Source organism: Protobothrops mucrosquamatus, unplaced genomic scaffold (assembly GCF_001527695.2).
Source record: "Protobothrops mucrosquamatus isolate PMUCROS unplaced genomic scaffold, P.Mucros_1.0 scaffold653, whole genome shotgun sequence".
Classification (NCBI taxonomy): Eukaryota; Metazoa; Chordata; class Lepidosauria; order Squamata; family Viperidae; genus Protobothrops; species Protobothrops mucrosquamatus.
Genome location: NW_015386942.1, coordinates 413,355 through 424,335, shown reverse-complemented (window position 1 = coordinate 424,335; position 10,981 = coordinate 413,355). Strand labels below are relative to the sequence as shown.

Below are 10,981 nucleotides of genomic sequence, written 5' to 3'. Positions count from 1 at the left end.
GAGATCAAAGAGAACAAAGAAACAAAACAAAATTTCCCAATCATCTTTCTTGTGTTCTTGTGCTCTAGTGTTTTTAAGAATTACAAGAATCCAAGGCTCTCTGCTACTTAGGTGTGTGTTAATAAGCTACAGTTTACACTCATGGTTGAATGTGGTGAGCACGAAATGCAATCTGTGCTGCTTCACTAACTTTTCTTAGTTTTTAATATATCACCAATGTAATCAAGACAGCAGGAATCTGTTATTTCTGGACATCTTTATGGCACCTCTCAAGTTTTCCATGACCCCATTATCTTTATTCTTTTTTTTTTTTTTTTTTTAAAAGCTCTCTTAATTTTAGAAAAAATGATTTAAAAATATTAAATGAAAAACTGTTGTCCAGCAAAGCACCTGCCTCTATCATCATCTGGTTTAAAAGAATATCTTTAGCTCTGGTCGTCTTCCTTAAAATCTATGGAGTACATTTACACAAAGATTATTTTGAGAGTTGAGCAGCATAATAAATAATAAGTAAATGTCCATAAATACAGGTAATCCTCAACCTATGACTAGAATTGAGCCAAAATTAATATTGCTAAGTGAAATATTTGTTAAGTGTGTTTTGCCCCATTTTAAAACTTTTCTTGCCACATTTGTTAGTGAATCACTGCAGTTGTTAAGTTAGTAACGTGGTTGTTAAGTGAATCTGGTTATCCCATTGGCTTTGCTTGTCCAAAGGTTGCAAAAAGGGATTTCATGACTCTGGGGCACTGCAACCATCATAAATGTGAGTCAGTTGTCAAGCATCCAAATGTAAATCACATGACCATGGCAATGTCACAATGGTCATCAGTGTGAAAAATGGTCATAAGTCACTTTTTTCTGTGCTGTAGGTCGAGGACTACCTGTAAATAAAATTAAAATGGCAGGTGCGCTTTATGTGGAAATGTGCCCACATGCCAAGAAAAAGAACAAAGGTAGGTAAGGTGGTAGATAGCTTCCTGGGAGATAAACCTGCCAGTTTGTCATAAAATTTTTTTGGTGTTTTACGACTGCTGATAGCTGCAATAAGACTATCCACAATCTACTGAAAATAATCCATTAACCTAAACAGTTACCTTTCTTTAACTTAAGCACACATAAAGCTCTAGAATATAACAAAAATACTGAGATTTGTGGAGCCTTAAATACTAATATTTATTATGAGATTAAGTTTTGTGGATTGCAATCTACAAAAGCTTATGTAGTAATAAATTTGCTAGTTCTTAAAGTGTCACAAGTTCTTTATTTTTACTGGAATAAACTAAGACATAATCTTTGCAGAATATGACAGCATTTACTACCAAAAACCAACGTGGGATTCTTGGATATGTAAGACTTTGGGTGTTGATGGGCCTTAATCAGTGACTGATTTTTTCCAATGTTATAGAACAGTCTTTCTGGCTGAGCCTCCTGAGCACAAAATATGTTTACCTTCTTGATTTTGGTTTGGTAAAATCAAGGATGGGAAGTGTAAAACTCCTGTAAGACCATAATAGCAATAGCATTTAGCAATAGCACTTAGCCTTATGCACTGCTTTACAGGGCTTTATGCTCTCTCTAAGCAGTTTACAGAGTCAGCATAATGCCCCCACCCATCTGGGTCCTCATTTTACTGACCTGGGAAGGATGGAAGGCTGAGTCAATCTTGAGCCAGTGAGAATCGAATTGTCGAACTGCTGCAGTCAGCAGAATTAGCCTGCAGTACTGCATTCTAACCACTGCGCCACAATGGACATAATAATTATGTCCTATGAAGCATTGCACCTGTTTGGCTGGATGAGATCAAAAGTCCATAAAGTCTTCAATACATCACTCACAAAAAGTGAAAGATGTAATTAAGTATAATTTAGCAGTATGGAATTACTATTAACTAGTACAGAATATGGAACATTTAATATTAATTGAGAAAGTTATTTTCCTCCACCACCACCATTATTTTATTGTTATTTGAAATAAACCTACATTAATAACAATGACTGCCATCACCATATATCTAACAATGAATTACATTCATTGTATTTGAAGGAGAATTTTCTTGACGATATCCAGACTTAAAACCAATGCATTTCAAAGTTATTTCAAACCATTAGTCAGAATAGGCATAATTGATGATGGACTTTAATGGAACCAAATTAAAAAAGCCAGAAATTTAAGAAAAGATTTAATATGATCATAATAGAAAACAAATATATGCAGAGATGCTAAAAGGTTTGTATAGATGTTGAAAATCTTAAGCAGATAAATGTCAGGTATGACTTCTAGTCGCGGAAACATCTATTTAGCCACTAGAGGGAGTTAAGATATTCACAACTTAATTGGTATTTATGTAGCAGATATTATGATGTATATTATAATTATGTTTAAAAAAGATTGAACAAGTTTGCCTGAATGTTGACACAATATAGTGTTACACCAATTCCAAGAATTATCTTTATGGTAATATGTTTTGTTTTGTTTTGTTTCAAATAAACACATTCAATATATTCAGTATAATGAAGCTAGAATCTTCTGAGAATGGAAACAAGGAACAAAATTTCTGCCATACATATTAAATATTTGGTCAAATTTAAGTAACAGAGAAATATATAGAAATTATTTATACTGAAAAAACATTCATTATTCCTGTCCATAACAACGTCTCTGTGAGACAGTATTGTTCAGTTCACAAAGATATAAACAGATGTTCCAGCTAATTCCATTCTATCACTCCCACTATAACGCCTTCATTTCCAGATGTGCCCATGTTTATTATAAAGCAACTATTCAAAGATTTCCCCTCTTGTATTACAGAGCATGCCAGTAATTTCACTGGGTACTCACAGCAAAACACTGACTATTGAATGAAGTGCTTCTTTCATAAGGAAATGCTGCAAATCTAAAAACAATTCAATTGTCTATTCCTTGTGAGTGATATAAGCACTTGGACTGTGACTAAGACTGTTCCTATTTTATTGACAAAAACCAAGGGCAAGATATCATATTTTAAAAGAGAACACTTCAATATCCATGACCTTTCTACAAGCAAAAAGGTAAAAGGAAAAAACAATCTCTTAGACAACATTTGCACCAGATGCTTATTGATGCTTTAGGTTTTGTACTTGCTACTGTTTCCTATAGTCAGCAAATATTCTGATGTCTAAACTGGGAGCAGATTCGGTGACCTTTATCCAGCCCATACATAAATGCATACTATTTTGTAATGGCTATCAAACTTATTTGAACATAATGTAGAATGTTGAGACAAGAAATTATTTAGCCTGGGAAATCAGTTTATAATTAGGCAGAGCTGTACTTTCCAAGCCTGAAAACTAAAAGTAAAAAGGATCAAATCCCTCACACCAGAAGCCACAGAAGAAATCACAAGTGAGACACTAATCAGAATTCCTTAATATGGGAAATATGATCAGATGTCCTTCTCCCAGAAATCCAGATTCAGATGTGCACAATACCAAGCCCATTATTTAGCAGACATTCTGCTGAACCATAACCACTTTACTAGCACAAATCTTTAAGAGAAATGTTTCTTGTATCATTTATTCCTTACTCTTGAGTTCATGCTCAGTTAAAAGTCTATACCAGTGATGGCGAACCTTTTAGAGACCGAGTGCCTAAAAACTGCCCCCCCTGCTCCACCCCCCTGCCCCGCCCCCGCTACCCCCCATCCCCCACCCCACCTGCCCGCAGGGCCACTCACCACTTCCAGGGCCCGCCGCAGATCGCCCAGGCAGCCCAGCAGCGCTATGGCAGTCATGCCCTCTGCCCGCGCCCTGCAGCATCAACTGTGCACGATGGGGTGTGAGGGCAGAGTCTTGTCTACGCTGCCTGGCTGCCATGTCCTTGGCTGCGCTGCTCCGTGTGGGTCACGCTCAGGGACGACTCTCCTTCAGGGGGGCTGCTGGAGAGGAGGGGGTTGCAGGGGGAGGCGAGACTGGGGCAACGGCATGTGTGCCCACAGAGAGGGCTCCGAGTGCCGTCTCTGGCACCCGTGCCATAGGTTTGCCACCACTGGTCTATACAATATGTCAATTTTCATCATAACAGGCCAGAAGAAAAAACATGCACATGCCAATGCTCCAGAAGAATCCCCTTCTTGGCATAGCTATTGTATTGTTGTGTTATTTGGGACAGGCTGAACTGATAACAACCTTGTTTGGTTTCTTTTAAGGAAAGTCCTCAGATCTTATTTACAAGATGAAATCTTTTTAAGAGTAAACCTGTTAAAACAGGTTCCCAATAAATTATGACTGTTATCAGTCTCTGGAAAAAAAAGTTCTGTTTGAGCTCACTAAGCCACAATGTTCAGATTTATTGTGAAATGGTTCATTACTCACAAAAACCACCATTTATATAGTGAATGAGCTTATTCAAGGGTTGGATTCACTTTGGACAAGTCAAAATGATATCTGTACATTTATTACAGTATATGTATGGAAAACATCCTCAAACTCTGGGAAGGCTGAAACAGAGTTAAGAAGCCAAAAAGTTTTTTAAAAATGAAGGAAATAAAATATCTACAGCACACAGAATCACACAATAAATCTATATCCAGCACATATTCAGATTCATCTAACCTACAATCCTCTCTTATAAGGAACACAGTAACTGCACCAAAGGTTGTTTTATTCTTTAATACAATACACACAAAAAATCTGAAAAGCCTCTTACACATATTTTTTAAAATACTGTTCTATTATAGTCACTACTACCAACCTTAATGGCTTTTTATTTATTAGAAACTAATTCCACTGTTTGATACTTCAAGACTAAATCTGGCAGTTTATAGTGGTATTTCTGTTACATTTTGTTTTGCAGAATCATTGAGTTATGATAAAAAAAGACTAGGAAGAAAGTTTATTTGTTAGATTGTTTTCCTGCTCTGCACTTTTGGCTGAAAAGCAATGCAGCCTTTTATTTGCAGGGAAAAAGGGACTATTTTACAATGGTCTATGAGCCTGGGGCCAAAACAATGCAGAATTGAAAGTACCATTTATCCAGGGTGGTAAAGAGATCAGAGGGCAATTTTGCTAAAGCAGATAGATAAGAGGCATTTTTCTTTTCTTTCTTTCCAGGGATGTAATGCAAACTAATAAGGGCATACACTGACCACAGGATTTGACTCTGACAGAGATCGCTTCATCTTGAACTCAAGCTCAAGGGTTACACCTCAGGCTTGCATATCTCCATTTGACTAAAATAAAAATTTGTTTTTACAGAGGGAGATATGTAGACTGTGGGAGACAAGCATTTCTCAATGTCAAAGAAACAGATGTAGGAGATGGAGTTCTTCATACTCTGCAAGAAGGGCATGTGTAACACTGTTTCTTGGGAATGCAACTGCTGGATACTATAGGTGGGGGGATTATTGGTCTTCAAATCCTATACAATTTCAGACAGAAAGACTGGTGAGTTTTGTGCAGAGTCTTTCTAAAAGTCGGCATTGTTTAAAAAATATTTATTGGTACTTCCTATTTTGGATATATAATTTTGATGAAACTGCAGATATTGTAAAGGTAACTTTTGATAAGAAATGCGCACTGTTACCAAATCACTGGTGTGGGTGTTTGTTGGTTTTAGGTAGACTTAAGTTCCATTTGCTGGGACAATAATTTTTGTCTAAGAAAGTGTTTTGATTTTTGAATGGATTAAAAAAAACCAAAAACAGTCCATAATCAGTAAGTATTTTCAATTGGAGATAACTCCCAAACATTCCAATGATTTTCTACGGTCTCTTAAACAACAACACCCTGATGGATTGTAATGGACACTTACACTTTTGTATTGTTCAGTATATACAAGTAAAAGAATTCTTTAAAAAAATAATCAACATTCGTTGTCATTACTAGTTTTCTCCAATTCTTTTGTCACCTCACTTCTATCTCACCGTATCCTGCAACTTTATGGATAACTGAAACAATTTTACAGAAAAATGGAGTACAGCACCTCAAGGTTCTGAGATAAACAGAAAGTAGCCCTGCCAATCAAAGTTGATTCCACTTGAACTTTCTCCAGTTCAATTATAGAATAACAACACCTATAGCATCTACATTTTGGAAGTGACCAAAATGTCAAATAATTCACAAATATTTGCACGTTTTTCAAGGAGATGCTACCTCATAATTAAATAACAAATTCCTCTCAGAATATGGGATTTAATAGAGGCTAACTCACAAACTGATGTGCAGAAATTACTGAGCTATAATTTTTATTTTCTTGCTTGCAAAGGGGAATTAATAGAATGTTTAAAATATCATGGTAACACAAGATTAAAGACATTAAGGAGTTCAAAGCAGCCGATAAAAGCTAATCGAACAAAGGTTCATAATGGATGCCAAAAATTAGACTAATCAAAATTAACTAAAGAAAAGTGGGAAGGTTACTCCTTGGAGCTTAGAAGTAAAGTCTGCTTCAAAAGACCATTTTGTTCCTTTTAGCATTAAAAAGGAATTCAATTTTATACAATATTTGATGAGTAATAAATGTATTCTTTCACCTTGCCTCTGTTAAGCTGTACTCTTGTGCAAAAAACTTTGAACAAGAACTTTGTTTGAAACTTTGGTATAATGAAGCAAAGCTACAAAACTCATGCTACAGATGACTTAAGTTTTTTTTCCTGCCAACTTTTTCCTAGGCTGGGCAGATGCTTTTCAGGGAACACCAAGGGAGAAGGCTGGGAAGAGTCTTCTCTCCTCACACTAGCTACTTCAAGGATAATCACTTTGTTTTTAAATTAAGTATCGCATGCTCCCCAGAGTAATTTCTTGTGAAACGGTGGCCATACAAATAAGCTAAATAAATAAATAAATAAATAATAAAAAAATCACAAGGTCACATTATTTAACTGAAATGAATTGGGGTGCTTTCATGGCCTGAATCATTTCATCAAAGCAGATCTGTCACTTCATAAGTATCTATTATGCAGTTTATGGATCCTAACTGTTTGATCTCAGAGGTCTTCCTGTTTTAAAATCCCATGACTGTGGCATAAGACAAGCTGAATAAAATGTAAGGCAGCAAATTCGAACAGGATATTTTATTCCTTTTGAGAAGTGGATTACCTAGAAGTCAGGATGATATGTGAAGTTTCTTATCTTTTCTTATAAGGGTGCTCTCATCTTACACTGAAATTCAGTCAATTCTACGATGAAGCCTCTGAAGTGATTCAAAATTAAAACCTCTCCCACTTGCCTGTTAATTCATTCCATCCAAAAACTACTGAGATTCTTAGAGCATAAATGTAAACAGCTTAAAAGGGAAAGAGGAAAATCATTTCTTTAGGTCTTGGAAATCACTTAAGAACATATTTTTGCCTGCTAATGGCAATTTTCAGTAGTACCTGTAACTAAAAGCTTTAAGCTGTCTGGCTTTTCTATGAACAGCATGGACAATGTTGCTGGCCAAATAAAAGGGTTCAAATATTTGTATTAGTTTATCAAAATGTAAAGTACAGAAATACAAAGAAAAACAAAAATAATGGGAAAATAATGGAGGAAATGGGGAAGAGAGAAAAGTGTAAGGGAAAGGGGAAAAGGGGAAAAAGAAAAAGCATTGACTTCTCACTCCTTTTGGTGCAAGGCAAACCCTCAACTTTTTACTTTTATATGATAATATATACTAGTCATTTCTATAACAACAAACTTATCTAATCAGCAAAACCCAAAATCGAAGTTTCATTTTTTAACACCTCAAGCACAAAGTCTAAAAGAGGTTTTCAAGTAAAATAAAAGTGTGTTCTTTTCTTTAATCAAAGCAGTCAATTTAGCCCTCTCTGCTAACTAACTCCATCAAATTTTTCAACCATTCGCCCATTGTGGGAATCAAAGTAGCCTTCCAATTTTGTGCATAAAGTATTCTTGCTGCCATCAACATATATAACATCAAAATTGCTGGCCAAATAAAAGGACATGAAACAACTTCTGCACACAAATTGAAAATCAAGTTCCAGTAGCTGGATTTCAGATTGTATTCAGAATGAAAATTGAGTGAATGAAATCTCCTGCTAACAGTTTTTGTTGAGGCATAATAAGACAGTTGACTAGGGTGCCAAGAAGCATTTATACAATAAAATAACAATCACTTCTGAATTTTCTCAGTTTAGTAATTGTGTAGCCAGATAAGTTTTATGTTTTTAGTAAATTTTAAAGTTGACCAATTCATGTTTCGTGAATAAGCCTCACAATCCTAATGCAAACTGTCACTCTAAAAAGGACTCTTACTTTTTGTTGCCAGAATAATGAGCAGTTCTTTGTTGGGGAAGGAGGGGAAAACAACGAAAGAAGAGAAAGAGCAAGAAAGAGATGAAATGACAGAATGGGAACTACTTCAGTTATTTATGGTCTGGGAAGCCACCTGTATCTCATAAAGATTCCAACTTTATCTTTCTACAGTATAACGGTGACCTTTCAATTAAAGGTGCAAAGTAACTCTTTGTCTAACAGTCCAGAAAGAAAATAAAAGAGACCCAGGTAGGTCAGTGATGGCAGGACCTTTTCCCACTAGAAGAAAAGTCAATCATCACCACCACAGCTACTTCTCTCACTGGAGAATTATACAATAAAGTTGTGCCTGACAAGCTACCTTGCACAAATATGTAACTTTAGATTGTTTTCCACAATAATTTAATGAATGTACGTTTTTGACCCATTTGCTCAATTGGCTTCTCTTTATCTACTTTTAGGACTAGATCCTAAAGACAATGGACCACATTTTAGATCATGTCTATACAGAAATATTTAAAATTCAAACGGGCTTGCAAACTTTTAAGTATATGAAACTGCTGGGTAGGTAGGGGGGGGAGTCATCTTTAGGTATGGGATGCAGAATCATCCGTATGCTGATGATATCCAGTTGCACATCTCCTCCTTGGACTGACCAAGTGATGATGTCAAGGACCTTTCCCAGTGACTGGAGGCTGTGATGGGGGAGAAAAAGCTTTGGCTCAACCCTGGTAAGATGGAGTTTCAAGGCCCCTAGTTCAGGGGATTTTACATCTTTAACTCTGCAAGGGAGTACGCTTTCAGAAATTGGTGTGCAATTTGGGGGTCCTCTCCGTTCTTGCTCAATAAGCATGTGGTAGCTGTGACCGGGGGGGGGGGGCAGTTACACAGGTCCATCTTATGCACCAACTGTGCCCCTGCCTGAAATAGGAGGCTTTCTCTAGTGACTCATGCCCTAGCCATCCCCTGATTAGACTACTGTAATGAGCTCTGCATGGGGCTGCACTTGGAAGCTGCAGATGGTCCAGAATGTAGCAGTGCAGGCAGTTTTTGGTATTTCTCATTACCTCCGTGTAACACTGCTGCTTCATGAGCTGCACTGATTCCTAGTAGGCTTCTGGGTACAGTTCAAGGTGCTGGTTATTACCTATAAAGCTTCCATGGCATGGGGCCAGACTACTTGCAGGATCATCTTTCTCTTATTGCTTCTGCCCACCTCACCAGATCTAGTAGAGAGCATGTACCAGGTCTCCCCTATTAAACAATGTTAATATGTGGGATCCTAGAGTTATGTCTTCTCAGTAGCAGCACCTACCGTGAGGCATAGCATCTCCCCAAAATGAACAGAAGGAATAATCTTTAGGAAGAGGACGATAAAGGGAGGGAGAGGGAAAGCACATTTTGACTTTCAAAGTTCTGTTATTATATCCTTATAGAAACAGCAGTAATGGAATGCATGATTTTGGTTGCCGAAGTTCATCTACCTTGAAGGGCTGACTTCAACCTTGCCTGTCTCAGTGCACTTTCCCCCTTCCTCCTTTTTATTTTTGTGAGAACTAGGAAAAGTCTGTCTGAGATCCTTTTTCAGGTTACAATTCTGGCCTAGACCTAGATATCTTTTATCTGACCCTTGCCTTGGCTGTGGCTGTTCCTCCTGCTCCTCAGTTATTCCTCCTGCCCATTACACCGATACACAGACATACATGGTGATTAAGATGACCCTGACCCTATTAGCCTTTCATAAGGCATTGAAGACCTGGGTGTTTCCCTAGATATTTAGGTCAGAGGTGAAGTGACCTCTGCTTCTGTTAATAGTTTATTCTTGGGAGTGAGGCGAGGCATATGTTTGGTCGGTTTGCTTGTTTTTAATTATGCAAACTGTGTGAGATGGGAGGCTATATACAGGTTATAAATAAGTCAAATCAAACCAATCAACTTAAATTCTCACCTGGATAATCTCTCCATTGGAAGCTATAAGTTCTGTAGGGATGGTGACTCTGAAGGTGCGGCCTACCACAGCAGAGCTGTCGGGAATCCCCACCACTGCTGGGGCACTCTCACGGAGGTCCGAAAGCACCGAATGCATGGAGGCTTCTAACTGATGTTCCCAGTCCCGTACAACTTCTGACGTTTCACTGGGCCAATGGCACTTAGCAGAAGTAATCACTGTCAGAACCAGCAAAGTCCTCCCCAATACTGGGGGTAGTTGTACAAATCCAGGATTCATTTTAACTATACGCGCCAATTATACTAGCCACAAAATAAGGCTCAAAGCCAACAATCTGTATAAAGTTGCTTAATCAAAAGGTCTTCACATCAGATTCATTGTTGTCAGTCTTGATGCCTGAAAGAAGAACATACACAACGTTAATGAGAAAGTGAAGGAAATTCATTAAAGTGTTCTCTGATTCATTTTATTAGTACATGAAATCTTTCAAGAATTGAAATTAAGTAGCCTGACTTAGGACCTTGCTCTTCAAATTTTATAGGTGTGCTTCAGTACAGATGGATGCCGCCCAATGTAGGACCAAACAGATTTTTTACCATCTGTACTTTCTTATTCAACTATTATCCTGCTCTTAAAGGAGCTATCAAAGGTTTTTATTTACATTTTTAATCAGGCTCATGCCACCTTAGTTTTAGCAATTTCAGTATTAGAGATTCCTGGGATATTTACTGTTTCCTCCCTCCATGAGTAACTTTAATCAATCACAATAATCTAAATAAAAGAAAAAATGAATTGAGGA

General features: G+C 37.2%; 1 protein-coding gene across 1 annotated transcript in view; it reads right to left on the bottom strand.

The window, feature by feature from the left end:
• DAG1 (dystroglycan 1) overlaps window positions 1-10,571 on the bottom strand; it is a 31,024-nt gene extending 20,453 nt beyond the window's left edge. Inside the window, exon 1 of the mRNA XM_015817889.1 lies at window positions 10,183-10,571. Within this exon, the coding sequence (XP_015673375.1) occupies window positions 10,183-10,461 (279 nt within the window). The 5' untranslated portion in view covers window positions 10,462-10,571. The remainder of the gene's footprint in view (window positions 1-10,182) is intronic.
• Window positions 10,572-10,981: the final 410 nt, after the last annotated feature.